Raw genomic sequence first — 24,758 nt, 5'->3', positions numbered from 1 at the left:
GATTTGCAAACAGATTTTTTACCTAAAATAATGATCAAACGATATCGTCTTTGCACCAAAAGCTAGATTCGAGTTTAAATTGATAAAACACATCTATCCCAAAAGTTTCGGTCAATTCACACCAAGGGCAAAATGGAGTAAACAACCCATTACGAAGACAGAGAGAGTTCATCCAGAAAAAACAAAAAAAAAAAAAAAAAAAAACGAGTAAAACAACCATTACGTAGACAGATCAGAGAACTACAGATCTACTACCTTCACAAACCAGAATCCCCGAAATCCCTAACATCCATCCAGACCTAAAAATCAATTATTTCAACAGATCCAAAATCATACCTTTCGGCGAGTACTTCTAATTTTACGGTTGTAGATCCAAAACCTGAGATTCCTGAGACACAAATGGGAGGAAAAAATTCAGTCCTCGCCAAAATCACAATCTAACAACGATCGACAGAGAGAGCGTGAGGGAAAGAACGAGCAAAGAGAGACAGAGATAGCGAGATAGAGAGTGAGAGAGGGAGAGAGCGAGCGAGACAAAGAGAGAAAGAGAGGATGAGAGAGGAAGATACACAGAGAAAGGAAGAGAGAGCGAGAGAGAGAAACCATTGTACCTGCAGGTGGTTCGAGCGTTTCCCTTCTCTTCCTTCCCCTCCTCTTCTCGCAGTTGCGTTTCTTTCGATGAAGTCACAGGTTTTGCTCGATAGCCTTCTCGATTTTGTTCTTTGTTCTTTGCAGACCGTCTCCAAGACGGTCTGTAAAGAACGTTCTTTTACTTAAAAAATGCCCGGTTCGGTCTTTAAAGAATAAAAAAACGAACCAGTAAGCCAAACACAAAATGGCGTTTTTTTGTTCCCAAAGAACGGAAAAACAGTTCTGAACGCTGTTCAGACATTTACCAAACGTAGCCTTAGAAGTTCATGTCAATGTTTGGTTCTTACTTAGTCCATGCATTAGATGCAACATTTTACTTCTCTAATAGCCACATGGAGAGGGTAATATTTTTTTGACATTTAACCATTTAAACAAGGTTGATTACGGCATTTTAAATTATCCTGTTGCAAATGTGCAGTCAGGTTGATCCTATAGTGGCATCATTCTCAGGGGGTGCAGTTGGGGTGATCTCAGCCTTGATGGTGGTTGAAGTAAACAATGTCAAACAACAGGAGCATAAACGATGCAAATACTGTCTTGGAACTGGTATGTATTTTGAAAATTTATTTTCAGTGTGGATCTTAACATCCTTGGCCCTTAGAAAATAGTTCTTATTTGTTCACTGTTTTAGGTCTTGTATTGATGCAGCCTGCAAGCCCCGATTCCAGATTAGGAATCAAAGATCAGATCGGCTGCTCCACATGCCCATATCTAATTATTTTCCCAATAAAAGAGGGTTTAAAAAGCTTGCTGGTTTGTTGATTTCAACAGCCTGCGATGGGGAAAGAAAGAGAAGAGATAATGGCTCTTATGGGGCTCTGAATAGTAGCGTGAACATTACGTGAGGAAAAGAGGAGAGGGGTAGGGGAGAAGGCTCACGGTTCAAATGCTTCAGAAATAAAATTCTTTTCAGCTGTGTAATCTGATAGGGGTTACATCCATATATAAAAAACTCAAAAGTAATATTTAGTAGACTTTAAACACTTTAAAGAAATTCTAATAGAATTAGATAACAATCTCCAGAATCTGTGCTGTATTTTGGGTTCTCTAGTTTTAGTTTCTGTGTTTAATGGGTCTGCTGATGGTTTAGATTGGGCATCGGGCATAGTTGATGATATTAGAACTTTGTGCTGGTGCTTTGTTAGTGTTAGGTTTTGTTTTGTTAAGCGTGATTTGATTTTGAAGCTCATGTCCTTGCAAAGGGGCTTCTCTTGTGCGTGTGTCTAAAATTTTCGTGGATTGAACCACCTAATTTCATTGTAAATCCTGCTATTCTTCACAGCAGGAAATCTTTCTTTTATTTCTTTAAATATGGAGGCGTTTCTCCACCTTCTTTCTGTCAAAAAAAGAAGAAGAAGAAGATAACAACTAACCTAATGGACTTAAAATTAACACTAACTCATAAAAGGACTCCTAATCACTCTTATTCTAATTTAATTAAGTAGATTCAGAACATAGCTCTATCTAGCTAACAAGTATCCTAAATTAACTCATACACTTAAGACACTAATCTCGCACCTTCTGTGGACCTAAACTTTAGGCCTTATAATTGAGCCCATTACAGATAAAAAAAATTGAAACAAAATCCCATTACCAATTGCTATCAAACAGGTCCTAATGTTGCTCCATTATTTCCCCTTGGTTCATGAAAATTTGTTCTCAAGTTTTGTAGAATGGGAAGATCTTCAATGCACGAGCAATAGCAACCATCCTCCTCGATCTAGTGAAGCCTACGAACAGTTCACTATCTACAACAACAACTCAGCCTTATCTCAACTAAATGGGGTCTGCTACATGGATCCTTACCCTCCAATCAGCTCTGTTCAAGATCATACTTGATACAAGGCCTAAGCTAAAACAGTTCACTATCCAATGTTACAAAATCAGCAACAAGAAGTTTGCTGTTTAAGACACAACTTGGAAGCACAAATTCAACTGGTTCAACAATCAAAAGATCAATCAGTTTACCTTCCTTGTTGACGCAAACTTCCAAGATTTGCTCTTCCATGTCCACATGTGCCAGTACTTCCTCGCAGTGACCAAAAAAGCTTTTCTTCTTTTGCCATCATTTGTTGTTCATCCGAAAACTTCGAAGTTCCCTTTGAAAACCCTGCACCCCAATTTGAAGATTTTGTACCCATTTTTTGGAGCTCAACTAAAAGATGAGAGAGTTCACAGCTCACACGCTTCTCTATTCTACTGTGTAATCTAATAAGGTTTACATCCTTATATAAAAAACTCAACAACAGTGTTTGAGTAAACTTCAAACACTTTACAGAAATTCTAGCAGAATTAAATAACAACTAACCTAATGGACTTGAGCATTAACACTGACAAAACAGGACATAAATCTCGTTAACAAGTATCCTAATCTAACTCTAAACACTTAGGACACTAATCTCGTGTGCCCCCTATAGACCTAAATTTGGGCCTTATGATTGAGCCCATTATAGATAAAAACTTTTAAAACAGAAGCATATAATGAAGTACTATCAAAACAGGTCCTAATGTTAAACCATTACTGCAGTATACATGCCAAGTGTCTCTGTACATTAGTGTTGCATTTGCTTTGTAAGACAGTCCTTATATTTTAACCTCTTAGAAGTAGAGGTTTTGCTTTGGATAGTGATAAAATGTAAGGAATTTTTCAACTAACTAAAATCACGGCTCTGCTTGTTCCAGCTCTATGAGACACCTTGGATTTTTTCCCTCTTTGGTTTAACTCCTTGGATATTATTCCCTAAACTTACCTTCAAATCCTTAAAATTGCTAGTTCTCTGGTGTCTTCAATTTCAAAATTTCAAAACAGCAGATTCATCACCTCACCTGATGCTTGTTTCCCCCTAAATTGCGCTTCACATTTTTGTGCTAGCGATATCAATTACAGTTCCAGTCAACCACATCAGTGAGTAACCAACATCATCATGATCACCTTAAACTGTGGAATTATTTTATGAGACACATAAAATCACTAGTTAAAACACTATAATTGACCATTGTCCTGGTTAAGAAGATTGAGTGTGGACTGTTTACTTAGTTATACTCACACATGATTTAATTTTTGATGCAGGATATCTTGCTTGTGCTCGCTGTTCAAGCACAGGATCTCTTGTTCTTATCGAGCCACTGGCTACAGTTAATGGTGGTGATAAACCTCTATCACCACCTAGAACCGAAAGATGTTCCAACTGTTCTGGCTCAGGAAAGGTGGGAGAATGCAAAAGTCTCATTTTATTTTTATATTCACCTTTCTTAATTTAGGGTTCCTTGCATTAGGATGGGAGAATGAAGGTCCACTATGCCTTTTGCATCCATATGGCACACATGGCAGGGTTGGGTCCCACTTATCTGACCCTTAATGAAGTATCTTGACTCAGCTACACAGATCTTTTTTGTTCCATTTCATTTATGTTAAAGCCTTAATTATCTTTTCCTCATTTTCTTTTTTGGTCTAAATAACTACAGCCTGCTAATAGCCATTAGGCTTAATTTGGGTTACAAATTCTGTTACTTGCCTTGATACCAAAATTCTGTTAGTTGCTCAGTTATTCAGACATTCAGATTTCATGGGTTTGTCAAGTCTTTTTTATTTTTTCTTTTCTAAATACTTCAACAGTGCACACTAGTCTGTTCTTCCAAACTGTTTCCTATTAGTCCTACTAATGGTTCCTCGTTTTCAATCTCTATAATTCTTTCTCATAGTTGTTTATTGTTTTGCAGGTCATGTGTCCTACATGCCTCTGTACAGGGATGGCAATGGCAAGTGAGCATGATCCAAGAATTGACCCATTTGATTAAGGGTGCAATTTCTTAGACAGGTTTAGATGTCTTAACTGTCTCAGATATGTCAAATGGTGAAACTAAAGCAGTCTTGTACATATTTAACTTTGCTCAAGATCAATAACAGGGAAATGTCAATATTATACATGCATTTGCAATCTGAAGCCTTTTATGAAATTATGTAATGCGACTCTGATACTCCTATTTTTTATTTTTATTTTATTTGAATAAGGGTAAATGACAGTGTAGCTGAGTCAAGAAACTTTATTAGGATGCTCACTATGCCCTACCTCTGTCTTGGCACGAGAATAGACCCTGAATCCCGCCGGAGATATGAGAGCATTGTGAGCATTTCTTTCATAGATTCAATATATAAATCTCAATTCATTCTCTTTCATTTTCAATGAGGGACAAAAGATTTTCCACTCATATGCTTTGCAAAAAAATATCTGATTCAAAAACAAAACAAGTATAACTCAAAAGGAAGCAATTTGAAACTTCTTTTTATATTAAATTCATTTAGGCTCTGTTTGTTTCAATGTAATTACTTGACAATTTTCACTTCAAAAAATTTTAAATGTTGAAAAGTGTTCCAAGGTGTTTTTTTGGGTAAATTATAGATCACCCTTTGGTTTTTGAAAAAACTTAAATGTCCTCCTCTACAGTAACACTGTTAGTCTACTGTTAGTTATTGGTGTGAAAGGAGTATTTTATGTTTGTATTAAAACATTAGAATTAAATTTACAATACTACCCTTCATCCTCAACATTGGTCAAGGATAGTTTAGAAATTTAAATTTATTAAATTGGCTGACATCATCACTTAACAGCATAAAATTAATGTTAGGGATTAATTTGTTCTTTTGGGGTATAAACCAGGGGGTGATTTGAGTTTTTTCAAAAATCAGGGGGTGGTCTATAATTTACCCTTTTTTTTTAATGAAAATAAACATTAGAAAATTTTTCAACATGTAAAATTTGTCGTTCTATTAAATTTTACGTCAAATCAAACGGAGCCTTAAGGAAAAAGGTTCTCTAAGCCATTGGGGCAAGACACGCTAACACCTCTGTGCCTAGCTCTCTTCTCACATGAAATGATCCTGTCCCTCCAATGTACAATACCAATTTGTCAGACCTCGTTGATGTTCTCCCTATGCCTCTTGCTCAAGAACCCTCTCCCCTTTATTTAATACCAACATAAATATTGGTTGGATTAAAAGAATGGGAGTGCAGATAACTGTCCAAAAAGTAGAACATTTTCCCTATTCCTAGTTCACACAAGAAATTCATTTGAATTTGATCTATACTAATATACAGTTTATTATCTTCCAAGTGCGGATGGTAGTTGAACACTTGAACAATTAATAAATCACTAAGAAATCATTTAAGTGTCAACCAATACTGATTCTTCATAGAATTGCAACACAACCCATTCTTTGTATAAATCATTTTGCACCAGAATCAAAATTCAAAATGAAATCCCTTAACATCTATACTTTCACACCCACAATCAACACAGACTTATCTTCTCTTTGGGTTTTTTTTTGGTAAACAAATAAATTTTTTTCTTTCTTGATGTTTTAATAATTTTTGTATAGGGCTAGCCAAATTCTTTAGGGCTGCACGTTAAAGCCCGTTTAAAGACCGTCTAGATTCAAACAGGCCCATAGCCTGGTTAAGGCCCAATTCTACTTGATAATAAGTTGAGCGAGCCCATCCAAGCCTGGTCCGATTATCGAAATGAGCGGTCATGATGTAGGCTTCAAGCTTGGTTAAGCCCAATTAATCCCGACCGAGCCTGATCAATTGACATCCCTAATCGAGGCCATAGTTTTTTTATTTTTCTCTTAGTAAATATGCGTTTAAAACATGTATTATACGGGTATGTATACTAATAATTTAAATACATTTTCTAACGTATAAATCATTGATAAGGATAAAGATGCGGATTTCAGGAACATGCAATAAATACGTATAATACGTCTTAGACGTATAATACATCATAAAAAACGCTAAGAAAATAAAGAACAAAAGTAAAAGTAAAAACGCAAAAAACCAAAGAAATCATCGATCCCTTCTTCTTCTCCGTCTCAAGTTCTCCCATTTTCTGGTTTTGGTCTTTTAAAACCCTAGCTATCTGCTCCTTCTTCTCCGTCTGAATGTTCCAATCGATTGCAGCGGTAGCCGGTGAGTTCTCGATCGAGTCCGTGACTGCCATCTCCGTTCTCAAAGGGCTTTGAGTCCATTGACTGCCGAAATCGAAGAACTTCTCAGCTTTTCGGATTCTCTGGTTGAAACCCTAGCCCCCTGCCCATTTTTCTTCTCCGTCTAAACGTCCCAATCGAATGCAGCGGCGGCCGGCGAGTTCCCAATCGAGTGCCCTCTCTGTTCCCAAAGGGTATTAACTGCCCCCTTCTTCTTCCCTGTCTATGTTCCCATTTAATAGCAGAGGTGAGTATCTGTTCTCAGTTGATTGCAGAGGCAGCTGGCGAGTCTCTTCTCGGTAAGTCCCTTCCCCTTCTCCGTAGTCTGCTCATTGAGTGTTGTAGAAATAGTTCGATTTGTTAACCTTCCTGTTCAATTTCTGAGCCGTTTTAAAAATGCTGAACCAAACAATTTTTTGTTTTGTTTTCTGTTCCCGTTTTAACTAACTATTGAGAGTGATTGAGTCATGCAGAAGACTGAAAGATGGGCAGTAGATCGAAGAACTTCCGTCGGCGAGCCGAAGACGACGATGTCAATGGAGAAGACGCCACAACCACCAGCGCTGCTACCATCAAAGCCTCTTCTAAAGACACCCTTGCCAAGCCTAAGAAGCATCATCAACAAGCCCCAAAGCTCCTCAGCTTTGCCGATGAAGAAGATGAATCCCATTCTCGCGCATTTTCTAAAGCTGCCTCCTCCGATAGAGACAGGTCTGCTTCTCGTCTCAGCAAGTCATCCACCTCATCTCACAAGATAACTTCCTTGAAAGATCGTCCCTCCTCCGCTTCTCCTTCACTTCTTTCCAACGTTCAGCCTCAAGCTGGTGAATACACCAAGGAGAAACTCCGAGAACTTCAGAAGAATACACGTACCCTAGCCAGCTCCCGTCCTCCTTCCGAACCAAAACCTCCCTCTGAACCCGTGGTCGTCTTGAAAGGCCTTGTCAAGCCTATCTCCACTGTTGAAGACAAGGATATCGCAGGGAACGAGGGGGATGACGAAGAAGAATTGGAACTTGGAGAAAAGCTTAATGCTAGAAGAGGGAGTTCTAGTTCATTTAAGAAGGATAAGGATGAGACTGAGCATCGCCTGGCTTCAATGGGTATTGGGAAAGCTAGGGATTCCTCTGGTTCTTTAATTCCAGATCAAGCTACCATCAATGCAATTAGGGCTCAGAGGGAACGACTCCGGCAGTCCCGGGCAGCGGCCCCTGATTTTATTTCTTTAGATGGAGGGAGTAACCATGGGGCGGCTGAAGGTTTAAGTGATGAAGAGCCTGAGTTTCAGGGTAGGATTGCAATGCTTGGTGACAGGACGGATGGAGCGAAGGGTGTCTTTGAGACTCTTAATGGAAGGTCGATGGAGCAGACTGGTTTAGTGAAAGATGGGGACTTTGAAGTTGAGGATGATGAAGATGAGGAAGAGAAAATTTGGGAAGAAGAGCAGTTCCGGAAGGGGCTGGGAAAGAGGGTGGATGACGGTTCTTCTAGAGTGAGTACCAGCATACCGGTGGTTCATAGTCATACTGCTCAGCAGCAACCTTTCGGCTACAATGGGGCTACATACCAGTCATCCTTAACAACGCCAATTGGTCCGAGCATAGGAGGGGCTGTTGGAGTGTCCCGGAGCGCAGAGGTGATGTCTATTACTCAACAGGCTGAGGTTGCTAGCCAAGCTATTCAAGAAAATGTTAGGAGGCTCAAGGTATGCTATTGAAATTGCATTTATATTTCTCAAATAGCATATAATTGCTAGGTGATAGATGCTGTCAGTAATTTTTTTTTGGTCATTCTGACTTTTTTTTATTATGATCTTGATTATAACTTCACCTGACACTATATACTTATTCTAGAACCGCAAAACACTATTACTTTTTTCTTATAAGTTTCTTATCCTAGGCAAGCTTGCGTGCTTCATATCAATGCTTTTAGTAGATGCTCTTATGTCCATGCTATATATCTAGGTCATAATAAATTAATAATGAGGTGCAAAAGTTGATATGGCAGAAATTCCATATGGCGGAATTTTGAAATCAATGTGGTTTTCAAAAACATGGACTGAGAAAGGACTCAAAAGACAAAGATGGGCAAGGAGTGGAGAGGGGGAGGGGAAGACTAGGTTCCGGGTACTCCTAAAAATTGACTATTATTAAAAATAAGTGATAATTCAGTCAACCCTGATACTTTTGAGCATCGCACATGCTGATTATTGAAAGCGAAACATATTGTATAGATGTACCACACCTTGTGATGTGGACAGTGTGCTTTGTACCAACACAGTAGCCGTGGAGATCAGAAAGAGAAAAAAAAATCTATATATTCTTGAATTCCCCTGAATCTAATATATTACAAGAAAAAGAATAAAAAACTAATGTTTTTTATCAAAGCCCAAACATGACTGCAAGAATGTTCTCTTTAGATGTCGTAAAAAATTAGCACAAAGTCTTAAATCTTATACTATATATCAATTCCAGAAAGTATTCAATCCCCAAAAGATAAATAAAGCAGTTAGAGTAGTAGAACAAGTGTTGTTTAAGGGGGATCTGAAGTGGGTTTTTCACTGTTACATCCTTTTACAATGCTGTAATTGCAAAGGGAGTTAAGGTTCCTTTTGTATAACTTCATGTGGTACTCTCTTGTTCATGTTATGCATCTCTCTCTCCACAAACGCACACTTACTTTTGTGTGTGTTCATGGCCACAGTCATGTGGTTGTGTGTAGTCATATACTCCAGAGACTTACAAAATCATTGAATCTAATATAGTGTTCTGGCCCTACATATCTAATTGCTTCGATTTTGTCATGGACCCTATATACTGGGATGCCTTCCATTTGGTTTGGCCTCCCTATTTGGGCTAACCGGCTAACATTAAAAAATGCCACATTACGGAATCTAGTGAGTGAAGGAGTTGAGGATCACCTGGTGATATCGAAGTATAGGTATTTGTCTTTGGGTGGGAGTTGCCTTAGTTGAGAAGGTTCTTGTCACTTATTTACTGTATTTCTCTTTTAGAAATGGTGGCATCAGTTCGGGGGCAGGCGGAGAAGCTGACAAGATGCTCTATTAGAGGGGTGAGAGCACCGGAGGAGATTTCATTTCACAATTGGATAGGGCCTAAGAACTGAAAGGTATAGTAAAAGTAGGAGGGTTTCAAGGAAAAAGTCATTACTTGGGAAGTAGCTGTGATGTTTTTGATTTAGAGGAATCAGCTTTGTGATGAAATGATGAATATAAACATACTACCTGTGGTTTATTGGGCTCCAAGATGGGTAAACTCCACATTTGGGGAATGCTTGTGGAAAGAAATTGTACAATCTTGGGCTAATTTCATGGTAAGAGCTGGTTATAAAGTTGAAAATGTGATAAAGCTCTCTTTTACAAGATTTATTGAATTGCTGCCTGCCCACTTTGTGATCTTTAATCCCTTCAGTTTGATTTCTATTCTCTCATATGCATGCGTTAGATATTAGAGTCATTGCATATGTGTTCATTGATAGATGTCTTTATTTCTTTTTCTATTTATGAGTGGATCAATTTTAGTATCCTCGGTTCAATCATAAGTGAGAAAATAAGGAACTTAAGAGGTTATTGCTGATAGAATCAGAGGGTTGGATGTAGTGGAAAGAGGCTTTTGGAGTGTCATGTGACTGACATATACTGCCAAAGGTGAAATAGTAATTTTATAAGATGCCTGGAAGATGAGAAAAGTTCAACAGAGCCAAATGTTGGGCAATGCAAAAACGGTACATGATAAGTTGAGGTTGGCTGAAATGAGGATGCTGATATGGGAAGTATGGGGGATTAGGAAGGATAAAATTACATTCAAGGAAAATTAGGAGTAATTCCAATAGGTAACAAAATGCGGCAAAGTTGCTTCAAATGGTTTGGAGATGCAAACAAAGATAGTTCAATGCACTGCTGAGGAGTTGGATGTTGGCATGTTGTAAATAGAGGTAGTTAACGACAAGGGCGAGACTGAAGATATCGTGAGCTCAAATAATGAGCACATACAGGAGTAATTGTGAATTAACAATTTATATTTTGTTAACTAGAGCAGAATGGTTGAACAGGATTCTTGTGAGCCAGCCCCACACAATTTGGATAATGCTTATGGAGTTGAGTTGACATGTAGAGCATTTCAGCATATCCCAGAACAGCATCCAAAATTTCATTTATATCCTCATGATAGAATAGAAGCCTCTCGCGGGAAGGAAACTCTGGGAATTCGGATTATGGTGAGCCTTGCCTAGATTTATGATGGTATTTGTAGAAAACCTAGGACCTGTAACCAGTAACTTGAGAGAGAAGAGAAGAGAGAAATAGAGAGAAAATAATGGCTTAGAATAATATCATTGATAGGTAAGCCCCTCTATTTATAATAGAGGGGAAATTACAAAGAGACTAAACTAGGCGATATGGGACTAAAACCCACATAGCCGACTGTACCTAATAACATAATAAATAAACTAACCCCAAAAAGACCAGAATACCCTCACGATATTCTGGATTACATATTCCAACACTCCCCCTCAAGCTGGATTATACAAATAAGTAAAGAAAGAAGATCCAGCTTGAACTAAAGAAAAAAGAACTCCTAATAATGCTAACATGTAGAGAGAATCAATCACTGGTTACAACAGCTCTGATACCATGTAGAAAACCTAGGACCTGTAACCAGTAACTTGAGAGAGAAGAGAAGAGAGAAATAGAGAGAAAATAATGGCTTAGATATCATTGATAGGTAAGCCCCAGAAATTACAAAGAGACTAAACTAGGCGATGTGGGACTAAAACCCACATAGCCGACTGTACCTGATAACATAATAAATAAACTAACCCCAAAAAGACCAGAATACCCTCACGATATTTTGGATTACATATTCCAACACTTCCCCTCAAGCTGGATTATACAAATAAGTAAAGAAAGAAGATCCAGCTTGAACTAAAGAAAAAAGAACTCCTAATAATGCTAACATGTAGAGAGAATCAATCACTGGTTACAACAGCTCTGATACCATGTAGAAACCTAGGACTTGTAACCAGTAACTTGAGAGAGAAGAGAAGAGAGGAATAGAGAGAAAATAATGGCTTAGAATAATATCATTGATAGGTAAGCCCCGGGAAATTACAAAGAGACTAAACTAGGCGATGTGGGACTAAACCCACATAGCCGACTGTACCTAATAACATAATAAATAAACTAATTCCCAAAAGACCAGAATACCCTCATGATATTCTGGATTACATATTCCAACACTCCCCCTCAAGCTGGACTATACAAATAAGTAAAGAAAGAAGATCCAGCTTGAACTAAAGAAAAAAGAACTCTAAATAATGCTAATACTCCCCCTCAAGTTGGCGCATACAAGGTACTAATGCCCAACTTGAACAAAATGGAAAAAAAACTTGCAGCAGAATCCAGCTTGACATATGAATGCAGCTCCCAAATAAACCTTCAAGAACTTGAAAAAATAGATCTTCAAAACTTGGACAGACATGATCAGCAAAGCGGGACTGGAATGTCTTCCAAAAAAGGCAGCTTTCAACGATCTTCAATAGCTATCCAGTGATGAATCTCAGATTGTCATAGTGACATAGAATCTTGAAGTGAAATAACTAGAGCAGCAAGCAACGAAAACAAACTGAATCAGGCAGGGGAAAAAAAACTGTATCAACCCAACCGAAAGTCCTCAAATAGGCAACAACCAAATATCTTCAATACTCTTCAATACGTCAATCTCCCCCTTACGGCAAACTCAACCCAATAACGAAGGATACCCAATGGCTGCAATGGTGGAGAAAACTGATCTTCTATGTTTTGCACCAATGTTCCTGCAAGATCTGCGTTCTGCAATGTCTGCAGGTGTATTGTACATAACCCTCCTCACGTGTAGTGCACGTGGACATAACAGAGATGATGTAAGAGATAGGGCAAAAACATAATATTCTAGAATCTTCCAAGAGGTGCTAAGGGTAAGTAAAAAGGAAGGATGGCAAAATTGTAATTTACTTGAAGTTTCCAAAGGTGTTATGGGTAAATACCAAAAGTATGGTATATGAAGGGAATTAGAATTATTGAAAGGGAACGGTGTTGGAAAAAAAGATGGCATGGCTGTAATTTGGTGGAAATCCACTTTTAAATACAATCCAAGCCAAAGGGTAAACTGGTAATAAACCAGAATTTTCAAGGGTCAATTGGGTAGTCAAATAAGGGAATGGTAGAACTGTAAATAACACAAAGTTGAAAAAGGGATGGCATTCTGGTAAATTTGGTGAACAGTATAGGATTCCTTTGAAAGAAACAAAGAAGGCCATAGGGTCAAGGAGCAAATAAGTTCACAAAGTAAGGGCAAAGCTGGAAACTCAAATAAGGTAATGATGGCACATGATATGAAAATTTGAAGAATGGCTTAAGTGGAATAAACAGAGAAAGGAGGGGTAATATATGAAACTAGATAAAGTAATGATGACATAGGGTACTATTGGAGTAGTTGTCTTCACGTGAAACAAAGGGGTATTAATGGAAATCACAAAATTAAGTTTTGAAGAAACCAACTTACGAAGGTTATCTTCAAACTTACAGCAGAGAAACCAGGGAAAACTCGGCAGCAGAAACTAGGGAAGAAGAGGAACCAGCGGCAACTCATCATGGTTCATGATCTCCTAGAACTAGCAGCACCATCTCCAACCTCCAGCCAAAAAAACGATGGCAGCACATCATAGAAACCCAATCTCACGATAGATCTGCAACTCCATTGACAAAAACCTTCGAATCAAGGAGGAGCATCTTCACAAACCAGTAACAGGGTAATCGATTCAGCAAACCCTAGTAGCAACTCGATACCAATAAGGTGGAAACAGAGAGGCTGTTGACAGTCACACTACCAGCAGGAAACCCCTATACCCCCATTGACTTACGAGAAAAGGGGAAACAGAGAGGCGGTAACCAAAGGACCCATTGATGAAGGTTGTCTTCAAACTTCGAACCAGCAGCCAACGGATCTGGTTCAGATATGGTAGATCGAGATGGATTGAGATGCAGCAGGTCTTCAAGCAACCTGGAATTTCAGCAAAGAAGGTCGTTGGTAGAACAGATCTTAGGGCAGCAGCAAAAAATCGTTACAGCCAAGGGTCCTCTTCAACCTTGCGATTCCACCGTGCAACGACTATGAAAGATTAAAAAATCGATAAAGATTAAATGAGCAGGTAACCCTAGTTCTTCTTTTCTTTCTATAAACTAGGGTTTCTCCATAAATCGGAGAACCTTGAAACGACTCTCAAAACTGCAAACCAAGAAGAGAATAAATCACTGGTTACAACGGCTCTGATACCATGTAGAAAACCTAGGACCTGTAACCAGTAACTTGAGAGAGAAGAGAAGAGAGAAATAGAGAGAAAATTATGGCTTAGAATAATATCATTGATAGGTAAGCCCCTCTATTTATAATAGAGGGAAAATTACAAAGAGACTAAACTAGGCGATGTGGGACTAAAACCCACATAGCCGACCGTACCTAATAACATAATAAATAAACTAACCCCAAAAAGACCAGAATACCCTCACGATATTCTGGATTACATATTCCAACAGTATTGAAGTCTCCCCCCATCACCTATGGTTCTACCCTATGTAATATAAGTTCATGTAAGTTCGGACCAGCATACCTTTGGCTTAATTATCATTTAATTCGTTCACATTTTTGAAGGTTCAGTCAAACCGATTCCCCATTATTGACTTATAGTTTTACTTATGATGAGATTAACCAACAGCATCTAAAGCTTTAGAAACATCTTCATTCCACTGTTACACATATACCTACTGTACCAATTGCCAGAAATGACACATATCTCCATTTGACAAGCCTGTATCTCATGAATAATTCCATCTTCGAGCTGTTTAATATCAGATTTCTGCAATAGCAAAAGATCTACCCTATCTCTGACTTGGGCTTGACAAAGGGAGACACCATTAGCTGGTGTCTTATGCTATTGCATCTTGATAATACTTCTTGGATTTGTCTTTCCTTTTTGATTACCTTCCTCGCGTATGTATAGATCGAGTCCATTTGATTTCTAGAAAGGATTACTGCACTATAACTTTTAGAGGAATTCTGCATCAGTGGTTGTGAACGACTGATTTTTCAATCTTCTCAACCTTGGTTCTGTAGGATCAAGTCAGAATGATTGAGAAACCATCTGATTTGATTCGTTCTCAATAGCCATGAGATGATCATATAGGTGATCCTTTTTGTCGGTGGATGTTCCTATTACACTTGTAGTATCTGAAGGTTGAGAACCTATGTAGCCTTTACATTCTAACATTCCTTTTAACTATGTAGCATTTACACTCTCAGGTGCTACTCTAGGGTATCCTATTTTTATGTCTCTCTTTCAATTCATTGGAGTGGTTGCTGTAAAATGATCTTTTGGAGCTGGAAGCCCCATATGTTCTGCTCTTACCAATAGCAAATTATATAGACTTTAAGGATTTTTGTTTTCTGCATTCGTATATTTCTATTTGAGCCACCATATTTCATATTTTTTGTTTGTTACTTTTCCTCCTGCGTATTTATTCCTTTAAAATTTTAACCATTTGTGAAAGATTTCCTTTTTTGTTCTCCCCCCTCCCCCCCTCCTTTAAGGACTAAAACATATTAAAATTCCCTAGCTCAGACACTACACCTTATATGGTTGTATTTTTTTATGTATATTATTATAAATTAAAATATAAGGCATGCTTGTGAGGTTTTGAGACTGAGAGTGGAGCATATTGCCTGGAAACTAAGCTTCTGAAGACATTTGTCAGCACTCCGCAACATGGCCTTGATCTGATATACTATTTACACATGTTGAGAGTACAATGGCAAAATTCAAAGTCACTATTGATAGCGGTTGCAATTAGTCTCAATAGAGATGGTTGAGCTAAAAGTGCCATGGAACATGATCCAGCAAGGGTCAGTAGGAGAGTAGTTGCATGTCTGGTGGTGCTTGGGATCAAGTGAACATGCAATTTGGAATGTACTGCTTTGATTGGGTTGGTTGTGTTATCATTTTGCTAAATTGGCTTCCTCCATTAAAGATTGAAAAACTATACTTTCAAAATGGATTGAGAGAAAATTACTTATGGCAAATGAAAACTCGACGAGAGATTGAAATGGGAAAGGAGAATGTTCTAAGTTTAGATGAAGCAATTCCTTAATTTCCCAACCCAAAAAATTTGTAACAGTCTCGCATTCTTGCTTTCCACCGGAGCAGCCCTTATTTCAAACGTCAAACCTCTGGTCCTTTATGGAAGCTAATTGATTATTTCAGTTAGTGGACTGATATTTTTCCTTTCTTGATCTCCCCCTAAGTTTAAGTGAGTCACTTGATGCAATAAATGTTTATTTGCTTGTGAGAACTTGGCCTTAACTGTTGGATGCTCCTGGTTTGGCATATGCAACTAAGCAAGTAAAAGCATTGCTCCTGGATCCTCCAACTCAATTTTTACATGTGCAAGAGTTGCAGAAGCTGATGAATGTACTCTATTCTTTTTTTGTTTTTTGTTTTTTTATAAAATTCTTATCAGGAATCACATGGAAGAATCATGTCATCAATGACTATGACTGATGATAATTTGGCTGCATCATTGTTGAATATCACTGCTCTTGAGAAGTCTCTATCAGCTGCTGGTGAGAGGTTCCTCTTTATGCAAAAGCTTCGTGACTTTGTTTCTGTTATATGTGAATTTTTACAGGTGGGTAGATATCTGAGTTTTAACTGCCCATTTTCATGTGTTTCTACTTATTTTCTATCTTGATGCTTGATGAATGAACTGTGTGTGGACAATTCTCTCTCTCTCTCTCTCTCCCCTCCCCACTCCGCCCTGCCTGGAGTGTTGACTAATCTCAATGTAACAAATGTTGCTTTTCAACTTTTAATATCACAGTATGTATTATATCAAGTTGTATGCTGGAGACATCATTGTCATAATTGTCATTATCATCATCATTACTATTACTAGTTTTATTGTTGTTGATATAAGGTGTGGTGCTGGTGAAATACTGGAAACTTACTTCGATCCTGAAGCACATGAAAGGATAATAAAGCCTAACCTCTTGTTCTTTTAGTAGTTTCCATCAATCTTCATGGTGTACTAGGTTTTGGGGCTGATTTCATTTTATCCAAGAAAACTGTGGACAGCATTTCTTTTCAACATTTAGTGACATATTCAATAACTAATAATTAAGTTTTGTTAGGGAACGATTATTTATAAAAGGGCATACCCAGTGCATGAGGCTCCCACCACTGTGGGGTCTGGGGAGGGTCATAATGTACGCAGCCTTACCACCGCTTCACGGAGAGTCTGTTTCTCGACTCGAACCCGCGACCACTAGGTCCCAATGGAGCAACCTTACTGTTGCTCCGAGGTCCACCCCTCTTTGATGATTTTAAGTAGTCAGACACCATTCTTGTCATGACAAAATCATAGTAGGCATAAAAAAGTTGAAGTCAGCTCTGACTTTTTCATCGTGGTGCTGATGATGTTAAAAACATAATTGGCCTGGAGGATCGCTAGGCTTTGACTTCACTCAAGACATGAGTCAGCTCCGTTTGAAAAATATGTAAAATTAATATCTGCAGCAGCTCCAGCGTTATCATAGATTTGGGCAAACTTGAAAATTGGCCAATCCACCCAGTAGTGGTAGGATTCTGCTATTTTGACTCGCTCTTTTTAAACTTAGGCTCTGACCGATAACTGAGATACTTTGAAAGCTCGACTTAACTGAAGAATTCAATGATACTTTTGGTAGGAACATTTTTTATTATACTTTTTTAATGCATTCAAATTTTTTTTTCTTCAGTAAGCTAATTAATATTTAACAAATTTACACTTGAGTCAATTTTGACATCCTTGCTAAGATACTTAATTCTGTATATCCAATTTCCAAATGACATACACTTATCAGACTTTAAAACATGGGACTGGGGATTCACAATCACCTTGTGATTAAGCTGATCTATTTCCGAAACGTAAGGTAACAAGGCAAAGCATTTTAAAAAAAAGGAAGATTATCATAAAGTACTTAGTTTCCAAGCACCAGTCATTCTAATACAACAACAACAACAACAACTCAGCCTTATCCCAATTAGACGGGGTCGGCTACATGGATTCGAGAAGAAACATAAATTTAAAAGGTAAAGGGAAGGAGATGATGATTAAAGTGAGGACCACAAATTGAATTACATTAGGCAGTCATGTAACTTAACATGTAGAATGATGGTTCTGAGTCTTTTTGTCATTTGGTCCCTAGGCTATCAAAATTAAGCTAGTTTGCTAGATGAAAGAGAATTCCAAAGATTGGAATAGTTCCCATTTAATTAATGGGTTATTTGGCACATAAAAGAAGCTCAAGAATGGGCATTGAGTATGCCTTATAAATGGTGAATGACATGGTGTGTGGAGTCTCTGTCTCGCATTTTCGTGGTTGCATATAGTTAGAGTGGACTAGACATCAAATATGAGCTTAGGGAGCTGTCTTGAAAGCTACAGAACTTCAAAGGGAGAACATATTTTCCTTCAGCAAGTGGGTGGACAGTAACAAGTGCTCTCTCTCTAGAGAATCTGATTTCTCTAAGAAACGTACAGTAACTTTTAATATGTGCTATGGAAAGAGTGTTTGTCCAATTGCATGAAAATTGCTAAAGACAGCATCAACATATGAAAGACAGACATCCTGTAATCAACTCCTGTCTAACTAGATTGGTAATATATGGTTAATTGTCATCTATTTTAAATGTAATACAGGATCTGTTCAGATGAAGCCTTAATTAGGTCAATTCAGGGGTTGGGGGGTTTTGGAATTATCAGGTAGAGAACTGATCTGGAAATTAGCACTTGAGAATAAGTCACTACTTCAACTCAAACTTTTGAATTTTTGACCCAGTTGCAGGATTAGGGAACTAGCTTTTATAACCTAAATTGACCCATAACAAAAATAAAACTGACTAAGCTATAACCCCTAAACAATAATTAAAAAAATGGCCCTACAGCCAAATCACTCATAACCACCCTGGGATAACAGAGCCTAGACACTCAAAACAACCCTGGGACCTTATGTAGGATGATTTTGAAATCTCCACAAAAAAATAAAAGAGAAAATATCATCCCCTTCCCCTCTAAGTTTGCCTAATATCAATCCAGTACCCAAGTTTTCAAAAATGATTACTCCCTCCCCTACTTTATAAAGATTATATCAACCGTACCCTAACCGTTAAAAACTACCATTAATTGATGATGTGGACAGGTCCAATTTATCTAAAACCCCAAATTACCCTTAATTTATTTTAGTTCCATTTTTACCCCTCCAATCCCAAAATCCCCTTTTTGCATCGTTTTTCCCCTGCTTGTCTCGTTTCTTCTTCTTCCTCTGCTTCTCTGGTTTCTTCTTCTTCCTCTGCTTCTCGCCTTTCTTCTTCTTTGTCTTCTTCCGCCAGCACCACCATCACCGCAGATCCTCTTCTTCTTCGTCTTCTTCCGGCAGCAGCGCCAACACCACCATCATAGCAGCAGCAGTAGCGCCAGCACCACCATCATAGCAGCAGCAGCAGCGCCAGCACCACAACACTGCCGCCGATCTTCATCTTCTCTCTGCTACTTTCATCATCTAAATGTAAGCAAAACAGAGTTACTAAGAAGAAAACTTCATAGATTTTGATGAACTCATAGATTTTGAAAACTTGATAGATTTTGATGAACTCAAACAACCTCAGATGGGTCTGTAAAGCAAAACAGAGTTACTAACTTATTCTTAGAACTATCTTTCTTTAAGATCATAAATGCCTTCCATTTGCTAGACAGCTTTACCTATAAATGAAGGGCTTCCCCTTCCACAAAAGTTCCTATCTCCCTATCTTAGTTTCTCCCATCTACTTTTCTTCACTTAGACTGCCACGTGTGGTTCATCTGCAGTGGTTAGGATTGAGAGTAGTGGAACAAGCGTATTGCCTTGGTTTTGTAGAATGTGAAATGTGAAGATGACATGCAATTAGCTAGAGAAAATGGAAATTTGAAATCTTTAAAGAGATTTACCCTATGGAAAGGAGAAAGATCTGTTACCCTACTTGATATAACTTTGATTTGGTACTGTTCTCCACCACTGACCTAATAGTAGCCAACCCCTAATTAAGAAGACTATGCAATCAGAAACAGGTTCACCCTTTCTCAAATGAGAATTTTACAGGTTAAATTAATCAATTTCACATTCATGAACAAAAAAAGGGGAAAAAGAAGAGAATGGAAACCCAATATATCCTGAGAAGATGTATTGTTCCTTCTTTAAAGAAGAGGGTTTATTTTATTTTGTTAACTGCCGAGAAAGGTTGCAGCAGATCGTCAATGGTGAAAGAAAGGTCGTCCTCTTTCTCCTCCTTCGTCTATCTCTCGGCTTGTCTTCTTTCTCCCCCTTCTTCTATCTCTCGATTTGGCTGTTGCAAGGGAGAAGAAAGGCTTTTGCCTTTTAACTCTGCATAAAAGGGTACTATAGTCTTTTCATAAGCAAGGGAGAAAGACATGCTTTCAATAGATATTAAAAAGGGTAATTTTGTCTTTACACGTGTTTTTTTTAACACCGTTACATACATAGGGTACGGTTGATATAATCTTTATAAAGTAGGGGAGGGAGTAATCATTTTTGAAAACTTGGGTACTGGATTGATATTAGGCAAACTTAGAGGGGAGGGGGATGATATTTTCCCAAAATAAAAACCCAATGAGTTGATCTAGGGCCTCAATTTTTGAATTCTTGTACCTACAATCCTGATAACTAAAAGCACCTTGCTTCTGGATTCTTTTATGCATTTTGTTATTTGAATTGCTGATATTGCATAGAATTAGCCATCTACAATCATTGTGGACACTGTTTATTTTCTGTATGTCAGTTAAAATTCGTTTATCTTTCTATGTAAAATTTCGGTGTCTGAGAATCCATGTCCATGGATCACAATTTCAGCATAGCAAGAGAATTTTTTCTTCGGGAGATAGATAATTGAGCGCTGGAAAATATAATTTCAATGTGTACAGACCTTATGTGAAAATTCCCTTTGATGCATCAATATCTGAATTTTCTACCAAAGAATGTTGTGCTCGCAGACTGATGGTCTTCGTAGGCATTGACTTACGGGGACTCAGGTTCATATATCACTTCATTCCATAAGAAACAAATGTTAGTGCCAACAAAGATGTTTGGATTATTATTAATTGATGCTACTTGACTGTTATTACTTCCTAGGACTTTCCAACAATTCAATACTGTTGAAGTTTTATCTTGCCAATTCTATATTTTTCTCTGATATTCATGAACAAAGCATCCGCATTGAGATATAGGTTTTTCAAAATTTTAACACTGCGATGATAGAGTTACGTGATTGAGTCCAGAATATTCTAATGACTGTTCTAACTGTTTCCCTTTCAGGATAAGGCTCCTTTCATTGAGGAACTTGAAGAGCAAATGCAGAAACTTCATGAAGAACGTGCATCTTCTATCATAGAACGAAGAGCAGCTGATAACGCTGATGAAATGGTGGAAGTGCAAGCAGCTGTAAGTGCAGCAATGGCCATTTTAAGTAAAGGTGGTGACAGTGCATCTGTGGTTGCTGCTGCCACTACTGCTTCTCAGGCTGCATATGCTGCAGCAAGAGAACAATCAAATCTGCCCGTTCAGCTGGACGAATTTGGCAGAGATACAAATCTGCAGAAACGCATGGATATGATGAGGAGGGCTGAAGCGCGAAAACGCAAAAAAGCTCGTTCGGAATCAAAGAGAATGTCATATATTGGAGATGATAGTGGCTATCAGCATATAGAAGGAGAGTCGAGCACCGATGAGAGTGATAGTGAGAGTTCAGCATACCAATCTAACCGTGATTTGTTGCTTCAAACTGCTGAACAAATTTTTAGCGATGCATCTGAGGAATATTCCCAACTTTCTGTGGTTAAAGAAAGGTTTGAGAGATGGAAAAAATATTATTCATCAAGCTACCGTGATGCTTATATGTCACTAAGTGCACCTGCTATCTTCTCACCATATGTTAGAGTAGAGCTACTAAAATGGGATCCACTTTATGAAGATGCAGATTTCAATGATATGCAATGGTATGCACTTACTATGTTTTGTCCTTTTTATTTTTGAAATCTAAAATGTATTGATTATCAGGCTGGAAATAGATTTTCAGACCTATTTGTTATATTCCATCTGGAATTCCTTTCTGAAAAATCTGTTATTCTGCACCTGTTTATGAAAGCATAATAATATGAATTCTTGATATAGTTACAATTGGATCTACGTTTGAGGTAAGACTGTAAGAGTTATCTGGAGAACACTACAAACTTTGCATCTCTGTATGGTGCCTTATGCACAACTATGACATATTGACATGCATATTCTTCTTATTCAACTTGCTATCTACGATTTTAGATATATACCAAGTCTTTTTTTTTTGGGGGGGGGGGGGGTTATTATGTACGACTAAGGCATTCTATGATCCCATAGCTTGCTTTTTAATCTGATATTTCTTTTTTGGTTTTTTCAATGCTTATGTTATGTTTCTTTGCCCTTACAGGCATTCTCTACTATTTAGTTATGGGTTGCCAGAAGATGAAAATGACTTCAACCCTGATGATGCTGATGCTAACCTCGTTCCTGGGTTAGTGGAAAAGATTGCACTTCCAATTTTACACCATGAAATTGCTCATTGCTGGGATATGCTAAGTACCAGACGGACCAAAAATGCAGTTGCTGCTACAAATTTGGTTATTAATTATGTCCCAGCTACCAGTGAGGCTCTTCGGGAGTTATTAGCAGCCATTCGTTCCCGTTTATCTGAAGCTATTACAAATATTATTGTATGCTTTCTAACTCTATCCCATGGCCATGCATATGCATAATTACTTGGTTTGTACATTGCTGTAGTTCATCGTTTGTGTTGTTTCTAATTCATAGGTTCCAACATGGACTGCATCAGTGATGAAGGCTGTCTCAAATGCAGCACGAGTTGCAGCATATCGGTTTGGCATGTCTGTTCGTCTGCTGAGAAATATTTGCTTGTGGAAAGATATCCTTGCATCACCTGTTTTAGAGAACCTTGCTCTTGATCAGTTACTGAATGGAAAAATTCTGCCTCATGTGCAAAACATCAAAGAAAATATTCATGATGCAGTTACGCGAACTGAGAGGATCATTGCATCATTATCCGGCAGTTGGGCAGGTCCCAATGTCACAGGAGATCGAAGGTAGTTACAATAGCTCACATTCCATATGCTTCAATATTTCTTCCTGCTTACAGTTTGTTATGTCATCATTTTTGGTTATTATCTTGGTAGGAATTAACAGTGTTTTCCCTCGGGAATATCTGCACATTACCTTTATGAGATGAGCTGAAGTCGGTGCTCTTGAGCCAGTGACATGCCTGGCCCAAGACAATGGTGAAGCGTCTGGCTTGTCAGGTTCTTGTAGGGTTGCCCTATTTTCATTTTTCACCTGCAGTCGGTAGTCTTCTTGTGGTAATTTGGTTCTGATCCTGAATATAAGCAAATATGAGAAAAGGGGTGAAAACTCAAATTTATATAAACAACTCTGCTGGGGCTTTTGGGTCTGCCCTGATTTCTGGACATTAGGTGGATGTGTCACCAGCATTAGAAAACCTTCACTGAACCATTTAAATGTGGATCCTGAAAATTTGCTTGCTATTTTGATCGTGTCAGAGAATTGAATGTATGGGCCTACATATAGTGGAATGATGGAACAGATTTCTAGTAACCTAACTGAAGCAACAATTGCAATGAGGTAAAGTTGAATTTGGAAATCACATAAAGTTATACAGTTTTTGTGAGGCTGATTAGCTTCGCAGCATATAAAGCATGAAGATTCACAGAAGCATAATAATCACACTGTGCATGTTTTTCATCAGATTCAGTGTTCAGGAAGTCATTTCTTGTGCTGAAGAAGAGTTAATCGTACAAAAGAAATGACTGGTTGAACCTCGAATAGCTCGTACCAAAATAAATTGTACGACTGTAATCTTAACTGCCATACACTAGATGATAGTATGGTGGTTATGGCTTTTTTGTTATTTTTGAAGCGGTAATTTTTTGAAGTCCTCATACTCTGTTGGTAGGTGTTGGGATCTTGGTGTCTGATCATGAGCAGAAATTGTTTGACCCATGTTACTCTTGTCTTAGTTATTGAAATTATCCCAACATATTTCTGTGCGACTATCCACTTCCCCTGCCCTCCACCAAAAATAAAATTTCCACGATATCCTTCTACCGCAGTAGTCATCGGCCACTTTATATGTGTTAGTGATGAGGTGGAATGTCCGCCCTATGATTAATTGAAGTAGAACATACTTATTTTTTTGTAAATCAAACAACCCTTGTGTTCATTAGCCACCCTACAGTTTGTTATTTTTTAAGCTCTAGCACTACTATTTTTCAGCAAAAACATTCAGGGCAAAGAGGAGAAAAGACACTAAGATTTGGATCATGTTGCACTGCGTTCTTGAATAGCATATCACTGCCTGCTACATATTGCCTGTGGCTCTCATTTGTTGAAGTTCTATTTTTATGAATGTTTTCTGAATTTCTATTTGTATAGTCTTTTATAATGTTATTTTGGTTCTCCATACATTTCTTTTATGCTGTCTTATGTTGGCAGTTAAATGTTAATTTGTTTCTGTGCTTTAGTGTTGTCCTGAGCTTCAGCAGAACTCCTAACAGTTTTTGTGTTCTTCCCTTTCCCCCCCTTCTTTTGTGCAGCTCTAAGTTGCAACCATTGGTGGATTATGTGCTAACAATGGGGAAGATACTTGAGAAGAAGCATGCTTCAGGTGTGAGTCAGAGTGAGACTAGTGGGCTTGCTCGTCGGTTAAAGAAAATGCTGGTTGAACTCAATGAATATGATAAGGCCAGGGCTATCTCTAGGACCTTCCAGCTCAGAGAGGCACTTTAGAGGTCCTTTGCTTTCGTTGGCAGAATCATGGGACCATCCACTGTTTTCATTGATTGCTAAACCAGCTCCATGGCTTTGTAATATGATGATGTTGCATCAGTTAAAAAGATCTTGTGGACATTTTGGACCCCTAACCA

General features: G+C 38.1%; 2 protein-coding genes across 6 annotated transcripts in view; both read left to right on the top strand.

Annotated features, from left to right (window-relative positions):
• LOC122664112 (protein ORANGE, chloroplastic) overlaps positions 1-18,195 on the top strand; it is a 24,768-nt gene extending 6,573 nt beyond the window's left edge. Inside the window, exons 6-9 of one of the 4 annotated variants that reach the window (XM_043859813.1) lie at positions 1,070-1,197; positions 3,722-3,858; positions 4,372-4,451; positions 18,182-18,195. In XM_043859813.1, the coding sequence (XP_043715748.1) occupies positions 1,070-1,197; positions 3,722-3,858; positions 4,372-4,449 (343 nt within the window). In that variant the 3' untranslated portion in view covers positions 4,450-4,451; positions 18,182-18,195. Of the gene's footprint in view, positions 1-1,069; positions 1,198-3,721; positions 3,859-4,371; positions 4,596-7,345; positions 7,357-16,658; positions 16,669-18,181 lie in introns of those variants that run through there. The other 3 variants (XM_043859814.1, XM_043859812.1, XM_043859811.1) reach the window with 3 other exon arrangements.
• On the top strand, positions 7,091-24,758 carry LOC122664111 (transcriptional repressor ILP1). 2 transcript variants are annotated; one of them, XR_006333287.1, is made up of 6 exons: positions 7,091-8,339; positions 16,203-16,370; positions 21,088-21,767; positions 22,235-22,517; positions 22,615-23,025; positions 23,073-23,199. XR_006333287.1 is itself a non-coding variant. In XM_043859810.1 (6 exons), exons 1-6 carry the CDS (start codon positions 7,119-7,121, stop codon positions 24,619-24,621), a joined length of 2,835 nt encoding a protein of 944 aa, XP_043715745.1. In that variant the 5' UTR covers positions 7,091-7,118; the 3' UTR covers positions 24,622-24,758. The 2 variants fall into 2 exon arrangements, 1 of the variants encoding a protein (XP_043715745.1); XM_043859810.1 differs by lacking the exon at positions 23,073-23,199 and adding an exon at positions 24,429-24,758 and having other exon boundaries at positions 22,615-22,904.

This window comes from Telopea speciosissima, chromosome 6 (genome assembly GCF_018873765.1).
Source record: "Telopea speciosissima isolate NSW1024214 ecotype Mountain lineage chromosome 6, Tspe_v1, whole genome shotgun sequence".
NCBI classification, from domain to species: domain Eukaryota; kingdom Viridiplantae; phylum Streptophyta; class Magnoliopsida; order Proteales; family Proteaceae; genus Telopea; species Telopea speciosissima.
The sequence above is the reverse complement of the archived record's forward strand: the minus strand, read 5'-3'. Positions and strand labels throughout refer to the sequence as shown.

Coding starts and splice junctions, on each gene's coding strand:
- LOC122664111 (XM_043859810.1), top strand. CDS start 7,119: ATGGGCAGTAGATCGAAGAACTTCCGTCGGCGAGCCGAAGACGACGAT. Junction 8,340..16,202: donor AAAATGTTAGGAGGCTCAAG/GTATGCTATTGA, acceptor AATTCTTATCAG/GAATCACATGGAAGAATCAT. Junction 22,518..22,614: donor AAGCTATTACAAATATTATT/GTATGCTTTCTA, acceptor TCTAATTCATAG/GTTCCAACATGGACTGCATC.